The 26630-nt window shown below is 41.5% G+C and overlaps 1 protein-coding gene across 5 annotated transcripts in view; it reads left to right on the forward strand.

The window, feature by feature from the left end:
- The window catches only part of NALCN (sodium leak channel, non-selective), a 309491-nt gene extending 283768 nt beyond the window's left edge, over positions 1 to 25723 (forward strand). For 3 of the 5 annotated variants that reach the window (XM_036300867.1, XM_036300869.1, XM_036300870.1), the window contains 12 exons: positions 146 to 220; positions 948 to 1067; positions 3991 to 4059; positions 4990 to 5138; positions 6164 to 6257; positions 8169 to 8301; positions 8975 to 9090; positions 11663 to 11820; positions 14878 to 15028; positions 16382 to 16531; positions 20400 to 20517; positions 24113 to 24306. In XM_036300867.1, coding sequence (XP_036156760.1) covers positions 146 to 220; positions 948 to 1067; positions 3991 to 4059; positions 4990 to 5138; positions 6164 to 6257; positions 8169 to 8301; positions 8975 to 9090; positions 11663 to 11820; positions 14878 to 15028; positions 16382 to 16531; positions 20400 to 20517; positions 24113 to 24306 — 1527 coding nt within the window. Of the gene's footprint in view, positions 1 to 145; positions 221 to 947; positions 1068 to 3990; positions 4060 to 4989; positions 5139 to 6163; positions 6258 to 8168; positions 8302 to 8974; positions 9091 to 11662; positions 11821 to 14877; positions 15029 to 16381; positions 16532 to 20399; positions 20518 to 24112 lie in introns of all 5 variants that reach the window. The other 2 variants (XM_036300871.1, XM_036300868.1) reach the window with 1 other exon arrangement.
- The last annotated feature ends 907 nt before the right edge of the window (positions 25724 to 26630 follow it).

The raw sequence follows: 26630 nt of genomic DNA on the forward strand, positions 1-26630 counted from the left end.
GCCACATCTACTAGGACCTGCGCTCTTTAGTATAAAATTTTTAAATTCACAATTGTGTTCAAATGGGAGGAAGAGCGGGGAGGGCTTTTTTGTGCCCAACGCCCGATAGATTTAGGCAAAGACGTGTGTGCTGTTTCCTATACAGTGGGACGTCGAGGACCCAGTGACTGTTCCTTTGGCAACAATGTCAGTTGTTTTCACCTTCATCTTTGTTCTTGAGGTACCGTAATGAGTCAGTGGGTTTGGGGGATGGGGGAGGGGGGACAGTGCACATTTTAAAGTAAGATAGCGTCCTCCTTTGATGGTCCTTATTTCAACTCTGTGCCCCATTGCTTTTGAAGTCTTTTTTTTTTTTTGAGGGGGATAGTGTGCTCTTAGGGTATTTCCTTTTGAGTCTGTTCAGTTTAACTTGAACAAAGACTTCACTTTATATTTTGGAATTTTCTAACCACAGGAATTGCACACTGCCATTAATTTCTGTATCAGAATGATGGCCTGTCTAGTTATCTGAGTTCAAATATTTAGGGCAGACTGTACAGACCACTGTAATTCAGGGACTCAAATTGCAATGTGGTGGTAAAGGGAATTGACCCAGAGGTTATTTTAATATATGGTTCATATCATATTACTTTCCAGGGATAGTCTTTTTCTTCCAACAAGCTCTTTGAAATACAAGCAGATTCTTATTTCACCCTGAACGGGTTGATGTTTCCCAAAATCTATGGTCTTTTACTTGGGGAAGAAAAATGTCCTGCTATCAAACTAGTCATAAAACAAGGAGAAAAGAGTGTGGAGAATATATATGTGTTACCTACTCAGCTTTTTTATATATGTGATAAATTTGTCTCTTTGGTTGCTACCTTTTAAAAAAAATAATGTGACTCAGGTTAATACATTTAAATATGTACTAAACAGTCTCGATTTACTCCCTTCACTGTTTTTCTCAGGTTACAATGAAGATCATAGCAATGTCACCTGCAGGCTTCTGGCAAAGCAGAAGAAATCGATATGACCTGCTGGTGACCTCACTCGGCATTGTCTGGGTGGTACTTCATTTTGCCCTCCTGGTAGGTGTAAATTGTTTATTTCAGTTGAAAATTTCATAGTTGTACAATAGAAGTAAAATGTGGCCATGAATATAATTTTAAATTTTCTAGGGGCCACATTTAAAATATGGAAAAGGCCGAAACCGGTTTGGCTCAGTGGACAGAGCGTCGGCCTGTGGACTGAAAGGTCCCGGGTTCGATTCTGGTCAAGGGCATGTACCTGGGTTGCGGGCATATCCCCAGTAGGGGATATGCAGGAAGCAGCTGATTGATGTTTCTCTCTCATCGATGTTTCTAACTCTCTATCTCTCTCCCTTCCTCTCTGTAAAAAATCAATAAAATATATTTAAAAAAAATAAAAAATAAAATATGGAAAAGAAACAACATTAATTTAAACCTACCATATCCAAAATACAGGGTGGGGCAAAAGTAGGTTTACAGTTGTTCATGTGGAAAATAATACTATAATTAATAAGTAATAGTACAAGAATAAATTCTGTGTTTTGTGTACTCACAACTGTAAACCTACTTTTGTCCCACCCTGTATTATCATTTCAACATGTCAGCAATATAAAAAAAAAAAATTATGGCCTGGCTGTTGTGGCCCAGTGGTTGAGCAATGACCCATGAACCAAGAGGTCACTTGTTTCTCAGTCAGGGCACATGTCCGGGTTGCGGGTTCAGTCCCTGGGAGGGAGTGTGCAGAAGGCAGCGGTCGATGTTTCTATCTCTCTGCCCCTCTCCCTTCCTCTCTCTAAAATCAATAAAGTCATATTTTTAAAAGTTAAAAAATTATGAAGGAGAGATGTTACATGCTCTCTTTTGTACTAAATCATTGATTGAATGTGTATTTTACATTTACAGAATGTCTTAATTTATATTCACTACGTTTCAGGTGCTCAATAATAGCATGAGGTAGTGGTTACCATGTTGGATACCCCAAGGTTCTAGTCTAGGGTCCACCATTTTTCAGCCTTGATCAAGTTATTTGTCTTCAGTGATCTTTTGTTTCCTGCTCTGAACTAGGAATATGATTTCATAATCTACAGGTTTCATATGAACATTATGAAGATCAAAGAATGTGAAGTTTTTCTAATTGTTAAGATTAAAGAAACCATAACACATTATTATAAATATCTTCTCTTTTTTTTTAGTTTTCCTTGATCCCACCCAAAAATACTATTATCCATTTCCCCCTGCTCTCGTCTATTCATTCTCTTGTCCTCTAGAAAAGATCCATAGCACACAGAGCCCATTTACACATCACAAAGGCCTAGTTTTAGTATGTAATTGTTGTGCTCAGAAAGATATTGAGTGTCCTTTTTAAGGCAGTTATTAACTTCAGAGTCAGGGGCTGTGCCAAGCCCAAGTGGGCTCTCATTCACCCTGATTCATTTCCTCAAACAATAAATGGTTTTGAGTACTACATATGTGCAAGTCACAGTGCTAGGAATTGAGAAGAATGTAATGAATAAAACAAAGACAGTGACTGCTTTCATGGGCCACACAGCCTGGGAAGTTAGGTAGGCATCCATTGAATGCTCCCAAGTCTATGAGAATTACAGCTATGGAAAGGAGATGGAGGAGAGACACAAGTTGCTGTGACAACACATAATAGTAGATGGCTTTATCAGGGAGGTCCTGGAAGGCATCCTGAGGGAGTGATAATTGGGATCAGTCTGGAGGAGGAGGAGAGAATATTTTAGGATGTTCTAGAATGGAAGGGTGCAGTGGAATAGACAGCACTATTAGAGGAGGAGCAAAGGGAACAAGGTACAAGATCTGCATGGGTAAAAAGGTGTGAGACCTCTCAGGACCTTATAGTCCAAGTGAAAGTTTGGGGTCATCATCCTAGAAGCTGTTGGGTGTTATCACTTCCAGAATGTAAAGCAAGTAGGTATCTACAGTAGGTTTGGTGCTCACGTGGAGAGGAGGGCAGCAAGGCCCAGGTTTCTGTATATCTCCAAATTGCAACTAAAAGCTACTCAGTCCAAGCAAAAGAATAGAGTAAGCTTCCTTATTTTACATGTCCCCAGAGAGGAGCTCTCACACCAAAAGACCAACTTGCCTATTCTGCCCCACTGCTTTGGTTCTTCTCCAAGAACCTCTGGTCCTGGAAGCATGCTCGCCCTCCACTCTATTGTGCAGTGGACTACTGTGAAGGACAACACAGTGCTTGTTCCCATCCCAAGAAGATTCTGTGCAGACACATTCATTTCCTTGCACCACACCAGATATCTCACTGGACCCCCTTCCCAGGTGCCCATCTGTGACTTGTCATTTGCCTGGGCAAGGAACCTCAAGAAAAATCACGTTTTGGCATCAGCTTAATGCCACAGTTATTATTGCAGTTACAGTCAGTGGGATCTTTGTTTCTCAGATTAAGCTTTCTTAGTCATAAAGCACACCAAGTCATCTCTTGATCACATACTGAATGTGTTTTTGAGTAAGGAGGACATCTCTGAAATCATCTTAGACTAATGGACATGTGGCCAGCTGGTCTCCAGATGTCTCCAGAAGCCTTCAGAGAGAAGGAATCTGACCTCCAGCAATCTTTCCCAACACCTAAGCTCCCTGTGCCATGATTCCTTTATCTCCTGTCTCACTTGACTCCCTTGTGTTGCATTGTTATCCTAGATTATTCTTGCTCCTCAAAGAAACTAGCCATTATTTTATGTAAAAATAAGTTTTAAAATACAGAATTCAGCTGAGCAAAACAGAGACCAAAATTTAATTTAAGATTTAATTTTATAGTTAATATTTATTCATGAGTTTTGGCAGTGACCTTTTCAGCACATTTTTAAGATAAATTTCTTATGATACTTTTTACATTTTATTAAACTAATTATTCAGTAGACTTCACAGAAGACCCGAAATGAAAAAGGGAATTGTAATAAGATCTTTTGTGCAAATTATGAGAGGCTCTTTTCTGTTTAAATTTCAGAATGCATATACCTACATGATGGGCGCATGCGTGATTGTCTTTAGGTTTTTCTCGATCTGTGGAAAGCATGTAAGTATGCTGTAAAGAACAGCATCAAAGGTTGCATATGCAATAAAGAAAAAAGCATTGACTAACTTCAGCTGTCCTTCTGGTCACTATGCTGTAGCTAAAAAATTGCTAGACATTAAAGTCCAAATGAGTAGATTTTAAATTTTAAAATGAATCAGTAGCTTAGTTATCTTGTAATGTTTCCTGATATTTATGATGTTTGATTTATTCTTCATATTTTCTAAGTAAATTCAATTATCAACTAAAAATCGCATATCAGGCATGAAAGCAAAAACCAGTGGTCTTTCTTAATATGTCGTTATTTTTAGTTTTATTTTTAATAAAGTTATTTTACTTCAAAGAAAAATAATCCTTAATGAACATTCATAATTCTATGATTCCATATTTCTTTATCTTCTTTATTAATATTCATACATACATTCCACATATATTTTCATTTTTTTAAAGTACTTTTTCCTTTTTTGATTCTGACATTACATCATATGGAATGCACATAATGAACACTTAATACTTAATGGTATTTAATATTTTACCATTGTTTAGGTTTGTTCTTATGAGCATCTATTGGTAGAAGAATACTGAGTCTACTTGTTACAGCCCAAAAAGTGTATAGCCCTTACCATAGTGAATTAGAGAGCAAGAGAAGAGAAAATGAAGGCTAAAAACCTTTGAGTTGAACTTTTATTGATTTGGCTGAAAAGGCTGAACAGTTTGACATACAAGTAGGATTTCTCTCTGTCTAAGGGTCTCTGAACAATATTCAGATTTAATAGCTAATAGGAAACAATTTTCAAACGATATCCTGAGGATCATTCTGATGCCCCTCAACATGCTTAGATGTTATTTACTCCCCACGTTCTCCACAGCTTAATGAATTGAATATTCCTATTCTCTCTCCGCCCATCTCTCTCCACCTCCATCTCCATACAGGTAACACTGAAGATGCTCCTCCTGACAGTGGTCGTCAGCATGTATAAAAGCTTCTTTATCATCGTAGGCATGTTCCTATTGCTGCTGTGTTACGCTTTCGCTGGCGTTGTCTTATTTGGTACTGTGAAATATGGAGAGAACATTAACAGGTCGGTGTGTATTTATCTTTCTATTCATTTATCAAGCAAGCTTTTTTAGTAATAAAATCGTGAATAAGCACCTGAATGATTTTTGTCTATTAAAGACGGAGCCCTAACCGGTTTGGCTCAGTGGATAGAGTGTCGGCTTGTGGACTGAAGGGTCCCAGGTTCTATTCTGGTCAAGGGCATGTACCTTGGTTGCGGGCACATCCCCAGTGGGAGGTGTGCAGGAGGTAGCTGATTGGTGTTTCTCTCTCATCAATGTTTCCAACTCTCTATCCCTCTCCCTTCCTCTCTGTAAAAAAAAGCAATAAAATATATTTTTTTAAAAAATAAAGATGGAGGCGAAGGAAGAAGCAATCCATTGGAAATTAAAACAAAATGAAAAGGCCAAATTTTAAATGACATTTTTCTAACTGAAGGCAGTATACATGTTTACTATAGAGACCTTAGAAAATTCAGGAATAAAAGAATCCATAACTCCCTACCATGCAGGAATAACCACTCCTGATAACCTGGTGAATTCCAGCACTTTTTCTAACCACACACTGCCAAAAATGATATATTGTTTTTAAGTAAATAATTTTGAGATGATATTGGGTTTCTTTCTTTTTTAGCAAAGCATGGAAAGTTAGAAGCGCCCTCCCCCCACCCCCAATGTTATTATGTATGAAAAGCATTTTTCAAAGATAGCCTTAAATTTTGTGGAAGCATCTTATAATTTAAAATAGAAAAGTCCTCACATGAAAGCATAATCCACATGAAAGAAACAATCACTTTATATTGTCAAAGCTTGCTCCCTCAGTCATTCAAGATGAATGGGAAGAAATTGGCGGCACCATGCAAGGGGTGGGTTATTAAGACAGCTATACTTGAGACATGTATATAACAAACAAATAAGAGAGTGTAACCTTTGGAAATGATTACTTGGCAATCAAATTTGCTCCAAAATCCACCTGCTTTGGTAGTAGCTGACCTTACTACTTCATGACAACTATGTGACTCAACCTCTGTTTTCTTTTTCCTTAATTTAGGCATGCAAACTTCTCTTCAGCTGGCAAAGCTATTACCGTACTGTTCCGAATTGTCACAGGCGAAGACTGGAACAAGATTATGCATGACTGTATGGTAAATATCTCTTTGTCAATAACAGTGCCTTAGCTTAGAATCCTTTGAAGCTCTTTGGCTATGCAACATTGGCTGTAGCCTCCTTGTTAGCATCAAGGCTTTGCGTACAAAACACATATTCTGGCCTTTTAGTCCATAAAATTGCTGTCTTTTACATTATAGTGTGTGGACATACAGGAAGAGTATCCAGTAAACTCAACTTGAACTATCATAGTTCCATTCAATAAATATTCATTATGTAGGCATTGTTCTTTCCCTCCCACCTTTAACATTTTGGCAGTTAAGTACAAACAGGAGAATTCTGCTTCCTTAGTTCAATTTATTCAATAGATATTCACCAATACCCTGGTTTATACTGAGCCATACACCGGGTGCCAGGTCTTCAGTGATTCCAAGGCACCCTCAAGGAGCTGGGGGCTCTGACCTATACTCTCTCTTCTCTAGGCTAATTCTCATCATCCTTCAGGTATCACTTTAAACATCAGTTCCTTCAGGAATCCTGCCTATGTGAAGACTGCAAGTTATATGTTTTTACAGCACTCTATATTTATCTTTTTTTCATGTGTTTCACAACTATAGTGAGTTATTGGCTTAATTAGTTTATTTCATCTCTTTCTCATCCTTCAGATCAATGTTATCCAAAAAAATTTTCTGCAGTGATGGCCATCGAACTGTCCAATTCAGTAGCCACTACCCACATGTGGTTATTGAGCATTTGAAATGTGACCAGTTAAAGTAAGGGATAGAATTTTAAATTGTATTTCATTGTATTTAATGTCAATGAATGTAAATTTAAATACCCACAAGTAGTTAGTGGTTACCGTGTTGGACTGCACAGCTCTAGACTGTCAGCAACATGAAGAAGGGTCAGGGTCTTTGTCTTGCTTACCAGTCTGTCCCCAATACTGAGCAGAAACCTAGCACATAGTAGGAACTCAAGAACTGTATGCATGAATGAAAGATATGATACTAGGCAGAATTAAATAAACTCGAAGTAAAGAAGCAGCAGAATGCCATGGAAACGTGGAAGAGAGAGCTCGTCTCTGGCTGAAGGACACCAGGAGGTTTCTCAGAGGTGTTGGCATTTTATTGAGCCAGGAATGTCCAACATCCCCTACTAGTGCTGGAATAAGGATCACTGGCTTCTCCTCACACAATTTGAATGTGAAATTGTTGTGTATAACAAATCCTCCTAAAATCTTACCCCATTACTTAAATCAGATAAAAAAAAATTAAATGCCCTTTAGTTTGACGTTCTGCAGTTTGATCACAATGACAAATTATCATTTGGGGCTAGTGCAGGTGGCAGACAGAGCATCTCTTAGAGCAGTGGTTCTCAACCTTCCTAATGCCGCGACCTTTTAATACAGTTCCTCATGTTGTGGTGACCCCCAACCATAAAATTATTTTTGTTGCTACTTCATAACTGTAATTTTGCTACTGTTATGAATCGTAATGTAAATATCTGATATGCAGGATGTATTTTCATTGTTACAAATTGAACATAATTAAAGCATAGTGATTAATCACAAAAACAATATGTAATTATATATGTGTTTCCCGATGGTCGTAGGCAACCCCTGTGAAAGGGTTATTCGACCCCCAAAGGGGTCGTGACCCACAGGTTGAGAACCGCTGTCTTAGAGGAAACCGGTTCATTTTCATTAGGCTTCTAAAATGTCAATGAACTTGGGATTCTGCGAGACAAAAAGCATAGCATAAGTGAAATATTCTTTTTACTTTTGCCACAGATGATGCATCTAACACATGCAGCTTCAGAGATTACTTTGAAGTTAATTATTATATTTTACATGGGTCAGGATTATGTTCATTAACTACAGTCAGTTAACAAAAATTTGTATTCTTCTCTGCTGTCATTCTTTCCTCTCTCTCCCTCCCACTGCCCCGCAGGTCCAGCCACCCTTTTGTACTCCAGATGAATTTACATACTGGGCAACAGACTGTGGGAATTATGCTGGGGCACTTATGTATTTCTGTTCATTTTATGTCATCATTGCCTACATCATGCTAAATTTACTTGTAGGTAAGTGATGTTCACTGCATATTTTTTTAAACCTCTTTAAACTCAGGTACTTAGATAATTAGGTATAATTTTCAAGTAATTATCCTGGATTGCTTGGGGTGGGTGTTTCATGGCATTAATTATAAATTGTTTTCTCTCCATTCAAAAGCTGAAAAGACTTTTGAAAGGCATGTAAATGACAGTTGATTGCAATTTCTCAAGAGTTGTCCTATTTATTATGATTATTAATCTCAAAAGAGCTCTCATGGATTGAGGTGAACAAATATCGGGGGTTGAGAGGGTTACCTTTATAGCCTCGAAATGTCACATTTATGTTTTTGAAAGACACATGTTGTTCACCCAGCTGTGAGGCCACCCAGAACTCAATTTGACCTTTAAAAACTGTCCTGGAACTCTCAGCTACCAGCGAAGCCAGCTGGCATGAATGTCTATACACACAGAATGTGTGTTTATGCTCATGACCCTCATGTTTTGGAAAGCCAGGAGCTAGAGAAATAGCTTAGTCCAAGTGTAAAACATGCCAACTTGGAAGCCATACTAAAAGCACTTTAAAAATTTGGCTTATCATGTAGCTGATACAATTCATTATTTATAATAGATGTTTTACAGTTTCTAAAAAATGACAGATGACGATTTAGATAATTGTCTAAATTCACCATTTTTTTCCTTTTAGCCATAATTGTGGAGAATTTCTCCTTGTTTTATTCCACTGAGGAGGACCAGCTTTTAAGTTACAATGATCTTCGCCACTTTCAGATCATATGGAATATGGTGGATGATAAACGAGAGGTAGGAGAGTGGATTGCCATTTCACGCCCCACTCAAAAGAGACTTACTACCCTATCTCAGACATGGTTTTGTTGTTGGCATGGACAGATATTGAATTTTGAAGAGCCATTGGTGAATTGCAGAAGGCTGTCATCGATAATCCAACAGAATATGCTAGGAGGGGAGAGGGACAGAATAGATCCCTCTTGTGTCCTTTCCAACTAAGAATGTCCTCTTCTTCCAGCATTCAGATGTTGGCAAGAAAGGAAACCAAGGGAGTGCTGAAGAAACCAGCCCTGGGCTCAGGGCAAGAGAAGGGATGAAGTTCAAATGATCAAAGTAACAATATAGTACAAATTCATGATCACCTCAACCTAAAAGAGTAATCCTGATTACAAGTGCAAATGAGTTATTTCAGTGATTTATTAAAGTTACTACTTTTAATTATTTTGGACTTAGTATTGGTCAGTTTTAATAATGAAGCTTACCCAAGATTTACTAGAATTAGCTAAAGCAGCAGCAGCTTCCTGCTCCTCCTCCTCTTTCCCATTCTTCATCCAGCAGACACTCAGGCATTGCTCTAGGCACTGGAGATATACCAATGAGCGAGATGGACAGGTCTCCTATTCTAATACAGGAGACAACATTAAAGTGAAATAATCATTACAATTTCAAAAACTATAAACACTCTGAAGAAGGTAATAAGGTAGAGAGCGATTGGAGTCAGGAGCAGACAACTTTAGCAGGAATGGTCATGAAGGCCTGTCTCTTTGATCCAATATCTGAAAAAGGAGGAGAGATCAGCCATGGGAAGATCTTGGGGACGATCTGAAGATAGTTTCAGGAAGAGTTGACTGAAGGCATGAAGACTAAGGGGCCAAAACAGGCTGAGTAAACGGGGTATCCTGGTCTAGAGCTGGGGCCCGCACAACCAGGCATGGTTTTCTCCACCCCCTTTGCTTGTTCTTCCCTTGGTCCCCCCACTTCATCCAGGCACCAGTGTTGGGGATTTTCTTCCAGGACAGTGACCTGCATGTAAAGGTGTCTGGCCCCATTGATCTCTATGACTGCTGCCTACAGGAACATGCCTTCCTCTGACATACTCATGGAAGATGGCACCACTACTCACATGTTAAGATGTTAGTAACTGACAGGAATTCATGGACCATCAATGTCCCTTCCTCTCACCCAATACCTGATTTAAAGACACAGCCAGGCTGGCACGGTAGGTTCTGTTGCCTGGAAGAGAGTGACACATAGAAGATTTTCAGAATCTGGAGCTGCTCTGAGCAAGAAGAGGGAAGAGCTGGGAACCCAGTTCTCTTGTATGTAATTGTTCCAGTAATGGAGGAGAACTGAAAAGAAGTGATCATTCCATAGAGCAGTGGTTCTCAACCTTGGCTGCACATTAGAATCACCTGGGAATCTTTTTAAAATCCTGATTTCTGGGCCTCATCCTCCGGAAATTCTGTTTCCTTGTTATGGGGTGGGGCCACAACATTAACAACAAAGAAACAGAATTTCCGGAGGATGAGGCCCAGAAATCAGGATTTTAAAAAGATTCCTAGGTGATTCTAAGGTGCAGCCAAGGTTGAGAACCACTGCCATAGAAGAACAACTTATAATAAATGTTTACAAGTTCCTAGTATCTGAACTCGGTGAGAAGAGGATCACATACATGTGTATGTTTCATTTCTTGTGCTAAAGAAAGCATTCCTGAGCCACTCAGCACATGTGTTAGAGAAGCACACAGGCAGAGGCTGAGTCAGTGGCACAGGTATGGAAAGAAAAGTCTATGGGCTCAATCCCCAGTAGGGGGCGTGCAAGAGGCAGCCAGTCAATGATTCTCTCTCATCATTGATGTTTCTCTCTCTCTCTCCCTCTCCCCACCTCTCTGAATTCAATAAAAATATATATTAAAAAGAAGAAGAAGAAGAAGAAAGAAAGAAAAGCCTAGTCAAGCTAGTGTCTGTCCAGGACAGGCAGAGGGAGAGCTTTCCTCCCTTCTTGGCTGCGAACACTGAGGGGTTATGAAACTCCACAGAGCTAGAGGCGCACCTGCAGAAACTCTATGTGCTCAGGTCTTTCTTTTTTGTCATTTTTTAATATTTTTAAAATATTTTTATTGCTTTTTAGAGAGAAAGGAAGGGAGAGAGAGAGAGAAAAACATCAATGAGAGAGGAAAACATGGATCAGCTGTCTCCTGTATGACCCCCACCCAGGATCAAGCCCACAACCCGGGCATGTGCCCTGACGGGGAATGGAACTGGCAACTTTTTGATGCACAGGAGGACACCCAGCCAACTGAGCCACACCGGCCAGGGCTAAATTTATTTTTTAATTACGGTGGACATACAGTATGATATTAGTTTCAGGTGATATTAGTTTCACATAGTGATTAAACATTTATATACCCTAGGAAGTGCTCAGCTTTTATCTCCCAGCCAGCCTCGGGGGAAATGAACAGCGTCCTTGCCTCCGGTGCTTCATTTGCCATCTTTTGAGAAATGGCTCCAGGTGTGCAAACAGAACCCCAGAGAGTCCCTGTGGCCTAATGATGATTTGCATACGAGTTGCTGTGCTCTGCCACCAGGGGGTGATCCCGACCTTCCGCGTGAAGTTCCTGCTGCGGCTGCTGCGGGGGCGGCTGGAGGTGGACCTGGACAAGGACAAGCTTCTGTTTAAGCACATGTGCTACGAGATGGAGAGGCTGCACAACGGCGGCGACGTCACCTTCCACGATGTCCTAAGGTACTGGGGGGGGGGGGGGGGGGTCACAGCTGTGCGCCCCAGAGCTGAACAGAGTCGAGACTGACGCTGTGACCATGAAAGGCCTCGTGAAATGCAATTAACAAGTACGTTCTGAACCTAAAAATGCCACAGCTGCTGTGGTTAGAAGACTCCATGTGGTCTTCCTCGCTGAACTTTACTGGTCGTGTTCAGGTGAGTGGCTGCCTGGGGGGGGGGGGGGGGGGGGCCAAAAGGAGTGCCCCTTCCAGAATGGGAGCTCCTGAAGGAGGGACCTCGGGAGCTCGGGCCCACCCTTCCTGGTTTCAGGAAGGAACTGGCCCAGAAGAGATGAGTGACTTGCTGACAGTCGCTCAGCCCCTGAGGCCAAGCTGGAGCTAAAATTCAGATCTTCCCACTTGTGGGTCGGGCAGGAATTTGCCTGGGCTGCTGTGTCATGGGTGCCCCAGGCAGGTTGACCAACCACGGTTTCCAGACGTGTGGTGAGGATCCTGACAGGACAAGGACACACTACGACCGGAGAGGCTTCTCTGTTAGTTTGCTCTGACTGCTGTAATAGAATACATACACTGAATGGTTTAAACAACACACCTACTGTCTGAACAGCTCTGGAGGCTGGAAGTCTGAGATGGAGGTGTCAGCAGAGTTGGTTCCATTTAAGGCCATGAGGGAGAATCTGTCCACCCTCTCCCTCAGCTTTTGGGGGTTTGCCGGCCATCTTTTGGCCTTCCTTGGCTTGTAAAAGCATCACCCCAATCTCTACCTTCATCTTCACATGGTGTTCTCACTGTGCATGTGTGTGGTCTGTGTCCAAATTTTCATGTCTATAAGGACACCGGTTATATTGGATGAGGGACCCACCCCATTCCAGTATGACCTAATATGAACTAGTTATATCTGCAGTGGCCTGTTTTGGAATAAGATCACATTCTGAGGTACTGAGGGTTAGGACCCCAAAATATTTTTGGGAGGTTAGGGGGAGAACAATCAACTCAGAAATTTTCTTAAATAGGAGCCCATGGATAATATTCAGAAGGCCATGGCCTTGGAGAGGAAAACAATTACTTCTTTACTTTCACTATTTACTCACTAAAATGCAGCATTCTTTTTTATGATGCATGCAGTCAACAAATCATATTAATATTAGCAATACCCATGTCTTTGTCATCAGTAGAAATCAGAGGTATTTTTCAGGTCACATTACTGCTATGGCTGATATCTTAAAATATCTTTAATGCACACCAGTACTTCTAACTTATGGTAATCATTTGACCTCAGCTAAATGTTGTTATTTGATGCATTAATAAAGAAGCACTTATGTTATTATATTACTCCTTTCCAAGAAAATAATTTGAGAACTCTGTTTTTTTAATATATTTTTATTGATTTCAGAGAGAAAGGGAGAGAGATAGAAACATCAGTGATGAGAGAGAATCACTGATTGGCTGCCTCCTGCTGAGGATCGAGCCCGCAACCCCTGGCATGTGCCCTTGACTGGAATCGAACCTGGGACCCTTTGATCTGCAGGCCAATGCTCTATCCACTGAGCCAAACCATCTAGGGCTTGAGAACTCTATTTTCACACAATTGGTTTACTTTGAAATAATGTGTATTTTATTTTATGCATCTAAAACATGATTCTAAAAAATGTCTCATGGGCTCCCCTGCCAGTGGGATTCATGCCACAGTAAAGGTTAAGAACCCTCTACTAGCACCAGCTATTTTCATCATGTTGCATGTAACTGGCAAGTTGAACAGTGGGTATTGAGTCACAAATGTCAGGAGCAATCAGGTATACAGAAATATGATTATGATTGGAATTTGAAAAAATGCTAGGAGAGGAAGGATCTGGGGGTGTTCTTTCAAGGTCTCAATTTTACCTCCCACTATTCACTTCTTCCAGGAGCAAGTGAAAAGGCAGAAAAAGATGGGGCAGGAAACACAGATGAATAGCAAAGAATGACAACTCTTTCGGAATGTCAGTCTTTTCTGCTAGTGACAAATATTTTTAGGCTGAAACGAGGCATCTAGGCATACCACTGTCATTACTATTGTATTCAGCCTCTTTGGGACACAGTGATGCATCTGATAAAATGAACCCAGGCAAAGTCCATGGTAGCATGCTTGGTCTCTCCCTACCTTCTAGCCAGTGTATGATGAAAACAGTTCAGCAGTGATGAGCTTCTTGGTGAGGCAGGGGAGAAAGAAAGAGCAAATGCACTTTTTCCCTCCATGGTGGGAAAAGACTTAGCAAAGAAGAGATCGCTGTACACGTGCTGCATGGGGACGGGCCTCTCAAGTGCCACCAGGCTGTGATCTGGGCTAGGGAAACAGGACTGAGGTCCCACCCAGGCCAGGCGGATGGAGCAATAACTGAGATCCTGCAGCCACACTAGGGAGCGCCAAGCTGCCAGACGGGGCTGCATCCTCCTTTGGCTGTGGACTCCTCAGCCTGAACACATGAGTTGCCTTATTGCGCGGGAGCCCCCATGCAACACATTAGCTGTGCTGGTTTCATTTGCCGCCGTCTGGGTCTATTGTACCGAGGACTGAATGGGAATGAATGTTTCACTCTGGTTTTGCAACCATCAACATTAATGAGGAAGATCCAGGGGGACAGATGAGATAAATTGAGAGGGAAATGGGGGGATGGGAACGCATAGCCTGCAGCCAAGCATATTAACCACCACCAATTGGAGCTGAATGTGAATAGACAGAGCAGTTATCCTTCTACAGGGAAAGTTCCAGAATCTTAAGCAGCTGATTATTAGGGCATAGCCTGGATCTTTGGTTTTACAGAAACTTACTGTTATAATCACCTCACTAAATCAACATATTTCATCATTTAACAAAATAGGTACCATGACGATGCCCATTTTACAGATGAGCGAAGAGAGGCAGTGAGGTGACATAACTAGCCCAAGCCACCCAGTTAGTCAGGGTGGCATCAGACTGCTCCACTGGTAGGACTGAGTGATGACCTCTCTGAACTTTGAGATCTCTAAGAGTCTAAATCCCAGGTAAATCAGAGCTGCAATTGCTGTTGTATTTCCCCAACAGCATGCTCTCCTACCGGTCGGTTGACATCCGGAAGAGTCTGCAGTTGGAGGAGCTGCTTGCGAGGGAGCAGCTGGAGTACACCATTGAGGAGGAAGTGGCCAAGCAGACCATCCGCATGTGGCTGAAGAAGTGCTTAAAGCGCATCAGAGCCGTGAGTGACCCAGGAGCATCTGGGGTTTTATTTCCTCCTCCAGAGCTTCCTGAACAAGGGGATTAGATCCTTCAGTGATTAGCCTTATATCCCTTCAACTATGTCAACTTCTTCTACTTACCATGGTCAGATGATGATTCAGACCTTAACTCTAGTCCAAATCCAGTGGTACCCTCTTGAGCAGAGTCCATAAGAAGCTTCCATTAAATCACATTTTTATAATAGAGTGTGACTGTTTCAGAAGCAGTTCGTTGATATTACAATATTCATGCTGTCCATTTATTAATCTCAGCTGTTTAAACTGCCAGCAGTCTCTACATATTGACTGGCAACTGAATTTACAAAACTACTTTTCATTTGTTCCTAAAAATCTCCAACATATTGTTGATAATTCTGTGTGATCTTTAATTAAAGACCACCTCTCCTGGGAGTGTAGCGATCTGTTTGCTGCTTCCTGACCTATAAGCCTATGAGATTCTCTAACTCTTAAATCCATGAACATGAGCATTAACTGTGTTTGCATACACTGTGTTCACAATGGGCATTTCTATTAGGTAATTAATTTTATGAATGCTTTTGACTTATGCTTTACACATCGGGGGAAAATCAAATTAATCACTAACCATTTCTACATAATAGATTTTTAAAATCCTGTTTTTCAGAACATCAACTGCAGAAACACATCTTTCTATTGGATGAATTAAGGGCCCCAGAAAAACCCAACACCCCAATCTCCTATAGCCAGGCACCTGTCACAGCTGGTCCACCATAATTCTGCTAGATCCAGGGATAGAATCTGCGGTCCAGCGGCCCTGCAAGGACTCAGGGAGTGCAGGCCCACCATCAGGCTGCCCTGGTCCCGGTGTGTGCCAAGACAGATCAGCCTACTGGACCGGCCCGCTCCAGTCCAGAACCAAGACAAAAATGAGGATTTCACTTTTGCACCCAAGACTCTCTGCCTCTTACATCTTAGAGGAAAGGGATGATCCACATAGGCTTAGCGAGCATAGAATAAAATAAGAAGGGGCGAAAATCAGATCACCAACAGCATTAGTGATTTAAGAATTCTAATTTAAATAAAACACAAGCTAGTACCAGTGAACATTACTCCCAATGGTTATGCAAATGAAAATAGAAGGGGTAAACAATTCTAAGCCTCTAAGCCTTTCTTTATGGGAGTCTAGAAAAGAAATTAATGACCCTTGAAAGTTCCGAAATTAGTTGAAAGTTCCTAAGAGGTCACCAAGCCTGCAGGGTCTTTGGAGCAGAGAGAAGAAAATATGACTGACTGGTGGGGCAGAAGGACGGTGGGCTGATTTTTCCGTTCCTGCAAGAATGATCATATTTCCATAGAAACAGCAGCAGTCGTGCAGCATCATCCACAGCCTGAGAGAGAGCCAGCAGCAGGAGCTGAGCCGGTTTCTGAATCCCCCCAGTATCGAGACCACCCAGCCCAGTGAAGACATGAACGCCAACAGTCAGGATAATAACATGCAACCTGAGGTATGAGTATGAGGTGTCTTTCATTCAAGGATATTCTGTGCATGTTTAAAATAAAAGGTAAACTGGTGCTGTTCACAGCCATTTCAAATAAGGTGACAATATATCTAATAGGAAGGTTTTACATTAAAAAACAACAACCATTGGCCCTGGCCAGTTTGGCTCAGTGGATAGAGCGTTGGCCTATGGACTGAAAGGTCCCAGGTTTGATTCTGGTCAAGGGCACATACCTTGGTTGCAGGCTCCATCCCAGCCCAGGCTTGTGCATTCCCTCTCTCTTCCATTCTCTCTATAAATCAATGGAAAAATATCCTTGGGTGAGGATTTAAAAACAACAATTGGAATAGGGTGATCCAATATTATATTTATGTCTTTGTGGTCCCTGAGTTAATTGAGGTTATTTGAAAATATTCTGATTTGTATGGATACTAAAATAATGTTAATGCCCTGGATTTTAAAATACTGTTGATCTCTCTCTCTCTCTCTCTCTCTCTCTCTCTCTCTCTCTCTCTCTTTCTCTCTCTCTCTCTTTCTCTCTCTCTCTCTCTCTCTTCCTCCCCACCCCCCTCTCTGTCTGTCTAAAGAGTTAATATCACCTCTATAAGGGCTTAATTTAAGTCTGGCAATATCACTTGATTTAGGACAGGGATGGAGAATGTCTGGCCCATGGGCCATACATATAAGGCCTGAGAATTCATTTGGTCATCCCTGCCAAGGCATTAGGGATGAGTTAATTACATGTTTGACCAAATATAGCAGGCTAATTTTTAAGTTGATAATTTTGTATGGCCCTCGAATAATGTTATAAATATCCAAATGGCCCTTTGGCAGAAAAAGGTTCCCCACCCCTGATTTAGGAGAACAGGGTTTGCCTGAAGCTCTGCCCTAAATGTTTTCTCCTACCAAGTCATAGAAACTTGCAGTAAAATCAATGAAAAGGTTTGAAATTGACCTTCCTCCTCCTTAAATTGAGGATTTGTTCTTCCTCAGTTGGGCATGAGAAGAGCATGGGGAAGAGTTTGGGGATGATTAACTTGAAGGCTTCCTATTTACTAGGGCACAGCATATTTTCATTTCCAAACTCAATCTACATGTCCATAAAAATACCACAGAGTCCCCAGTGTCCTGGAGAGCCCTGTGCGGCGAGACAGCTGGCAGAGGCCCTGCCCTTTGTGAGGATGCAGTTATGGACTGGGTGGAGTTGATCCAGCATTCTGAGAGTCCACCCCCCTCCTCCCCGCTCCGACAGCATCAGACTTATGATTATATGGTGACACAGTCAGGGGCCAGTGATAAACACTGAAGCCTGAGGCTTTGCGGCCCAGTGGGATGCTCCAAAGAGCCCTCTTGTTTATAGCCCAGATTTGAGTGGATTTCATGTTGTTGGCTCCCCAGCCTGTAGGAATCATCTGCCACCAATTACAGGCACTTGTTTAGGAGACAGTCAACAAAGAGGGATATGGAGGTTTCTACAATGGCCCTGCCACCTATGTGCCCTGAGGAGGGCTGGCAGTGCCTGAGGTGTAGGGCTGAGATAAGGTCAGGATAGTCAGATGGGGATGATGAGTCAGGGAAAGTGATGATTGCAGAGCTCTCTGGTTTTAGGTTAAAAGAGCAAAAAAACCCAAGAGGTACCCAAAACATCCAAAGGGGATATTGAAGCAATGTGAAGGCCAATGTGCTGATAGGAAAGGGGAAGGTGGGGGTGAACCAGAGGGTGGGTAAAATGTGTGGAGAGTCTCAGCATTTCTCTTGGACTTTAGTCTTTTATTGAATTGATTGGGGTACAGGTTTCACGTGTACAACTCAATAAAACATCATCTGCACACTGTGTCGTGTATTCATTGCCCCAAGCAAAGTGTCTTTCCGACCCCATTTCCACCCCCGCTTTGCCCACCTCCTCCTACCCCCCATTCTCCTTCCACTTCCCTCTGGCTATCACCACACTGTTGTCTTTCATCCAGTCCCCCAACATCCCTGACAGCTGTCAGTCTGTTCCCTGTATCCATGCCTCTGTTTCAGTTTTGTTCCTTAGTTTACTTTTTCATTAGATTCCACATATAACTGAGAGACTTTAGTCTTCATTGATATAAGATTTGATCTCCTCCAAAGCCCATCCCAGCTTTGTCTGTGGAGAATTTTCTTTCTGAAGCTCTTGGCATTGACCTTCAGGTTGGCAAGAGCATGCTTCCCCCAAGCCAGGCAGTGCCTGCCGCCCCCCCGCCCCCTCACTCCCCTCCACTTCCTTCCTGGGATGCCACCAACCTTGCTCTAGTAGATGTTTACCAGGTGTGGAGGGAATGTGGACATGGGGGTGGAGGGTTCCTTGAGGGGAGTCAAAGAAAGGACACTACTTGAAGAATAAGGCTCCTTTCCTCATGGTGTGCAGTGGTGACTCTCACTTTCCTTGCCTCTTTTTTACTCAATTTCACTTTTCCTTTCCCCATTATGGACATTATAGGTCCATTAAGGTCCATATTGTTTTTCCCACTAGTTTCCTGTCATTTTCTTTCTTTTTTCAATTATAGTTTACATTCATTATGATTCTGTATTAGTTTCAACTGTATAGCATAGTGGTTAGAAATCATGTACTTTACAGAGTGCCCCCCCCCCCCAACCTGGTATTCCAGCTACCTACTAACCCCCATACATAGTTATTGACTGTATTAGAGTCCCAGTGCACGAAATTTGTGCGGGGGGAGGGGTGGGGTGAGGGGTGGGGAGGAGTCCCTCAGCCCGGCCTGCACCCTCTCTAATCCGGGACCGCTGGCTCCTAACCGCTCACCTGCCTGCCTGCCTGATTGCCCCTAACCCCTCTTCCTGCCTACCTGATCACCCCTAACTGCCTCTGCCTGCCTGCCTGATGCCCCTAACTGCTCCCCTGCTGGCCTGATCACCCCTAACTGCTCTCTCCCCTGCTGGCCTAATAACCCCTAACTGCTCTCCCCTACTGGCTGATTGCCCCTAACTGCTCTCCCCTGCTGGCCTAACTGCCTCTGCTTGCCTGCCTGATTGCCCCTAACCTCTCTCCCCTGCCAGCCTGATTGTCCCTAACCGCCTCTGCCTCAGCCCCCACCATCGTGGCTTTGTCCAGAAGGATGACCAGAAGACGTCCGGTCTACCCAGTCTAATTAGCATATTACCCTTTTATTAGTATAGATTATTAGCTATATTCCTTATGCTGTACTTTATATCCCCATGACTATTTTGTAACTACCAATTTGTACTTCTTAATCCCTTCACCTTTTTCACCCAGCGCTCCCTCCCCCACTACCCTCTGGCAACCATCAGTCTGTTTTCTGTATTTATGAGTCTGTTTCAATTTTGTTTGTTTATTTTGTTCTTTATATTCCATGTACAAGTAAAATTATATAGTATTTGTCTTTCTCTGTCTGACTTATTTCATGTAGCATAATACCCTCTAGTCCAGGGGTGGGCAAACTTTTTGACTCGAGGGCCACAATGGGTTCTCAAACTGGACCGGAGGGCTGGAACAAAAGCATGGATGGAGTGTTTGTGTGAACTAATATAAATTCAAAGTAAACATCATTACATAAAAGGGTACGGTCTTTTTTTTCAATAGTTTTATTCATTTCAAATGGGCCGGATCCAGCCCACGGGCCATAGTTTGCCCACGGCTGCTCTAGTCCATCCTTTTGCTGTTGCAAAAGGTTCAACTTCACTCTTTTTTGTGGCCAGGTAGTATTCCATTGTGCACTAGTATATGTACTACAACTTTTTCACCCACTCGTCCACCCATAAGCACGTTTTCTAACTTTCTCAAAACAAAAGGAGGGACAGGCCCATGATGCAGAAAGAGGGAGGAGAGCATAGGGTTCAGAAAGTCACTGCTCTCTTCTTCCCCCTGCAGACGAGCAGCCAGCAGCAGCTTCTGAGCCCCACCCTGTCGGACAGAGGGGGGAGTCGTCAAGACGCAGGGGATGCAGGGAAGCCCCAGAGGAAGTTCGGGCAGTGGCGCCTGCCCTCAGGTATGTGCACCAAGTCCTTTCTCCATTGATTGAGGCATTTTAAGTTGTTGACATTCTGTGTGTTGGGATCTTAGATTTCAAAATAAGGGTCTGCATCTGAAGTTATTTATAGACATGAAAAATATATCTTCTTATCAAAGATACTTCCCTCAAAATAACTTCTCTAAATAGCACTGTATTGGCCCTCGTTTTCAGTTACTGTGGTTGAGAAGGCAATACTTATTAACAAAGTGAGGCACCATAGCCAAGATCATTTTAAAAAAGAGGATTTCCAAGGGCTTCCTGAGTATTTAAGGCGTTCGCAAACATAGGCAAAATTTATTTAATCTAAGAGGAAGTGAATAGATATGATCATTTAGAAAATGCCACAGTTCTCAAAGAAGGAACAACAAAACTTGCATAGTATAATACATATGATATGATATATGATATATATGATATATGATGTATATTAGTGCTATACTACTTACTGTGTGCCAGTCAGTATTATACGTGCATTGTGTGTGTTCCCTCACTTAATCCTCACAATCCTATTCTTTTTCACATTCAGTGAGATAATTTTTTTCTAGGAGAACATGGGGTTTTGGAAAACCAGGACAATCCCATTAAGGGCACTCAGAAGTGGAGGGGAGCAATGATCTGCACAGCCCACTGTCCCCCATATGTGGTTTTCTGTTTAAATAATTGAATCCACGATAAAATAGGGGCTTCCTAATGCTCCTTAATTGTTCCCCTTCTTCGGCCCAATCCAATGAGAAGGTGGATGATGTTGCAAACTCTTCTGTAGCATGTCTGTTCCACAAAGCAGAAGACAGTGTAACTAAATTTTGAGACTAAAAGTTGTTCAGTGGATCTTAACATCAGAAGGAAAATATCTTTTTTTCACATCCAGGAGTTTATGATTTAGGGATCAGAGGGAAGCTAGCTTCTGCCTGGGAAAACAGAGCTGGGAGTGATGGGAAATGAGGTTGAGTAGGTGGTGGGGCCAGGCCATGAAAAGCTGTAAGTTACAGGCTGAGTGGTTTCAACTTCATCCTGTAGCTACTAGGAACCAGTACAGGTTCCTGAGCAAGACGTGGCATTTGGAATTCGTGCTTTAGGGAGAGTGACTTGGCAGTAGGATAGAGAGTGAGCCTGGAGACAGCGTTAGGAGCCAGAGGATGATACCTAATCTGGGCATGAGGTGACAACATGGCCAAAGCTGGTGGCAGTGGTCCAGACCCTGGAGCAACAAGTAGGAGAGATGACCTAGTCCCGTGGTCGGCAAACTGCGGCTCGCGAGCCACATGCGGCTCTTTGGCCCCTTGAGTGTGGCTCTTCCTAAGCCTTAGGAGTACCCTAATTAAGTTAATAACAATGTACCTACCTATATAGTTTAAGTTTAAAAAATTTGGCTCTCAAAAGAAATTTCAGTCGTTGTACTGTTGATATTTGGCTCTGTTGACTAATGAGTTTGCCAACCACTGACCTAGGGGAAGTGCAGTCCTTGGTGTTCACTGAAATGCATAAAAGAAAGGATGTTGTCAAAAGTGCCTCTAATGGCCCAAGCTTAGGTGTCCCCAATGTCAGAAATGGTGGTAACTAAAGAGACATGCTATTGGGACAGGCTGAGTTTGAAGAGGCAAAGGGCAGGAAAAGGCATTTTAAGGGGACACCAACAATGTACCAGGTACCATGCTATGCGTTTTCTTCTTTTTTTCCCCCTTCCCCCTTTTTATTTTACTTGTTATTGAAAAGCATATATTTAAAGTGTATAATGTGATGTTTCTATTAACCTATACATTGTGAAAAGATTGCTGCAGCCAACATATATTCATCAGCTCATATACTTGCCATTTTTGTCTGTGGTGAGAACACTTAATATCTACTCTCTCAGCAGATTTCAAGTATACAATACAGTCTTATTAACTACTAGAGGCCTGATGCATGAAATTCGTGCAGGGGAAGGAGGTCCCTCAGCCTGGCCTGCACCCTCTCGCAATATGGGACCTCTCAGGAGATGTCCGACTGCCAGTTTAGGCACAATCAGACCTAAACCGGCAGTCGGATATCCCTCTTGCAATCTGGACCCCTCGCTCCTAACTGCCCACCTGCTCTCTCCTTACCTCTTGGCTTGCCATTCCTTAGTGCTGCCACTGAGGTGGGAGAGGCTCCTGCCACCACTGCTGCCCTCTCCAGCCATGAACCTGGCTTCTGGCTGAGTGGCACTCCAGCTGTGAGAGTGCACTGACCACCAGGGGGCAGCTTCTGCACTGAGCATCTGCCCCCTGGTGGTCAGTGCACATCATAGCGACCAGTCATTCTGGTCATTCCACCATAATGGTCGCTGGGCTTTTATTATATAGATGGTCACCATGTTGCACATTAGATCTCCAGAATTATTCATTTTACATAACTGCAACTTTGTACCCTTTGACCATTTTCCTATTTTCCCCATCTCCCAACCCTGGTAACCATCATTCTACTATATTTGCTCTCTTTGCTTCTGTGAATTTTGACATTTTGGGATTCCATATATAAATGAGATCATAGAGTATTTTGCTTTCTCTATCTAGGTTATTTTACTCAGCATAATGTCATGTATATTTATATATATTGTTGCAAATTGCAGGATTTCTTTCTTAAGGTTGAATAATATTTAGTTATCACAATTTATATATCACAATTTATTTAACCATTTATCAATTGAAGGATACTTAGGTTATTTTCATATCTTGACTATTGTGAATAACATTGCCATAAACAAGAGAGTGCAGCTATCTCTTCAAGATAATTATTTTACTTTCTTCAAATATATATACCCAGAAGTGGGAATGCTGGATCATATGATAGTTCTGCTATGCATTTTCGTAGGTCATCTCATTTAATCTATTTTAATTCTCATAATAGTCCAGTGAGAAAACTTGCATTATCTTCATTTTACAATTGAGGAAATGGGTTTCAGGACATGAACTTGCCTTTAGTTACACCCACAGGTCACAGAATGGGACCCAAAACCATAACTGTGGAATCCCAAAGCCATGAGTGTGTCAACAAAGTCTTCAGACACTCTGCTTCAGTCAGATTCATGGATTGGAAGGATGAATGCCATGAGAAAATTTTAAATAATTTCCAAAACCATTCCTTTTTCACTGAAACTATACTTCAATTTATTTTTACCAAAAAAAGAGTATTTACCCACATTATTCTTTCCATACCTTCTGCATTACTTCCTCTCCACTACTATCCATTACAGTCCTTCTTTTCCTTTTTCTAAATATGAATAATACTAATGAGCACCGAGTCACAAATATTTCTATGACACTTATATTTGTCCATATTGGAACTTTTAAAAAAAATTTTTCGTTTTTGCAAGAGACAAGCAGCATTTTTTTTTCAAATGGTATTACTAGTTGTCCATGAAGATAACTTTAAAGCCCATTATGAATATAAAGACTCCAGTGCTGAAAAGGTTTCATACTCAACATCTTCTCATACTAAAAAGGATAGTACTTGTTCATCAAAAGCATTAGATGGGAATATCATGGTTTCTCAGGAATGACTTACAACACAGTAAAACGCCATTTTGCTCATAGGACTTTGGTTAATTCCACAGCACCAAAGCCAATAAGCCATTCAGTGTCTTCAGTCAACTTACGGTTTGGAGGGCGGACAACCATGAAATCTGTGGTGTGCAAAATGAACCCCATGACTGACACAGCTTCCTGTGGTTCTGAAGTTAAGAAGTGGTGGACCCGGCAGCTGACCGTGGAGAGTGACGAAAGTGGAGATGACCTTCTGGATATTTAGGTGGAAATCAATGCAGATGGCAGTCTAATGGTGAAAAGTACTTTCTAATATTTTCCTCCATTGTCCAGTCAACAATCCATAATTGAATTCCAATTTGTCCTGCATAGGAAGGCATAAAAACTGGTCTGTCAGAATTGTACAAATGATGGCTTATTACCATGTGTTTGAGACAGTTTGCATAATGGCAGTATTAGAAATATTAGAAACTATACCAACACCAGATATAGATTGTTCAAAAATTCTACATATTCTGTCTATGTAAACTGAGACATATATTCATATGTGCTCTTATATATTATTACCACCCCTGAAAGTGTGCTAAGCCCAAAGCGGCTCATATATATGGTACAGGAGCTATATCTTTAGTTCATGTTTTTCCCACTTCCACTAGAAATATTTCTCTTGGGGGAATTTATTATTTATAATTGATCTGAAAAGGTCAGCACCGAGCTCATGCTAAAAATGATAATAATTTTACAAACTACAGATTCTGAATTTTTAGAAGTATATTCTTTTCCTTGTGTTATTTTTAAAAAATATACACAAGATATTTAGAGGTCAGAACAAGTCAATTTCTGTCCTCAGTCACTCCAATGAAATTGTTGCCTCTTCCAAGAGAATTGTGTGTCCAGGTACCAGACAAAGAAATTGACACATGTTGCTAAGTGATTTAAAACAAACCTTATAGAAGTCACTTGAGAGACATAGTTATGGAAAGATGTTGAATTCCTCAAAAAGTATTTTAATAATTGAGTTTAGAAAAAAGTGTAAAGCAATTCAGCTTATTTTTAAAAATCTTTGCATGTGTGATGCCATCATTGGCTTTATTTTTTACCCAAAATATGCCCATTGTGCCATAAATCAGCAAAGACATGAGTTGATTGCAACACACCATCGCTGTCTTTAATTCCAAATGATTCCCCTGCTAGCAGACTCTCCTCTGGAAATAATGGTACTCTGAAAATCTTCTCTGAACTCACAGTTTATTCCATACCCCCAACTGTACTTGTGTTCTGTGGGAAAATTAAAATGCAAAGTGATTACTGTTGGCCCACTTAGGCTGAGTCAACCAAGTAGATGTGAGATTGAGCTTTGACTACATTATTCTTGACTGAAGATTTGCTGTTTAGATGATCTCTTTGAACAGAGTGATTATCTCAGTATCCTCTGAACATTCACCCCATCCCAGTTGCTTTATGATTTCTTTTTCTCTGTGTAACATTTTTAAAATAGCCAAATATCACAATCTTTCTGTATAACACTTTTAACATTGTGGTGACAGTCTATTGTTTCTATGATTAATTGTGATTATCAGGTAATGGGTAATTAAAGTCAGTGCAGCTGAAAGGATTTTATTTCATTTTATGTTCATTTGGCATTTACTTTTTGTATATAATAAAATGAAATAAGTATTGAATTTGTAAAAGAATTTTCTCTGAGTTGATGATGATTTCTAAACCCTTTTTGTATATGTGGGGTGGGGGGCTTGTGGGTAGGGCCACCAGATTGCTGGCACTTTGCAAACTCTCTATTTCTGAATATTCTGTCTATAATTAGTTAACAAAAGCTCTACCCCTGATATTCATTCCAGCTCAGCTTCTAAGTTCCTTTCACATTTGTGCCCGCCGGCTAAGTGAATACCCTGTACCTTCCAAACCCATAACAAAGCAGACAAGGATGTGACATGGCCAGGGCGTGGGTCTTTACTAATGCATGAAAACCAGATCTTTATTTTTTTCTCTTTTGGCTCATTATATTCGAGTAATACAGCTTCCTTCTCACAAAACTGCTGAGCCCTTCCTAAAACGTCTGTAATTTTTGTTCAGCAGAACATCACTGTTGTTCATTCTGCAGTGAAGCAAGGGGCAGAATAGCAATGCATTTAAAGCCACAGCACCCTACATTTTCAGTGAAGTGAAATAGCCAAACAATTCCCGTGGGACTTATCTCCACTATTTTCCTGAAGCCGGTAAAGCAGACTGCAAGCTGAGAGAAAAAAACACAGACACACACAAAAAAAACTGCCACCCTCTCTTTGATTTTTCATAAACATATAACAGTCTGGTTATGCAGATGGGAAAACTGGCCACAATGCTCCCTGGCCCTTAGGGAGGCCAGACACTGATACTAATCCTGTCATCATGCTACCTACTGCCTTTAATTAAAGGATGCTGTTGTGTCCAAGGGCACCAGAAGCATAAGCGATAGAATACTTGACACAGAACCCCCAAGAGGAACAGACCACACATGCATAGCACATATGGCAATTCAAGGGGACTCAGAGGGAACGAGGATGGAGAGAATGGCCAGACCAATGCCATTCA

Source organism: Myotis myotis, unplaced genomic scaffold (assembly GCF_014108235.1).
Source record: "Myotis myotis isolate mMyoMyo1 unplaced genomic scaffold, mMyoMyo1.p scaffold_m19_p_3, whole genome shotgun sequence".
NCBI classification, from domain to species: Eukaryota; Metazoa; Chordata; class Mammalia; order Chiroptera; family Vespertilionidae; genus Myotis; species Myotis myotis.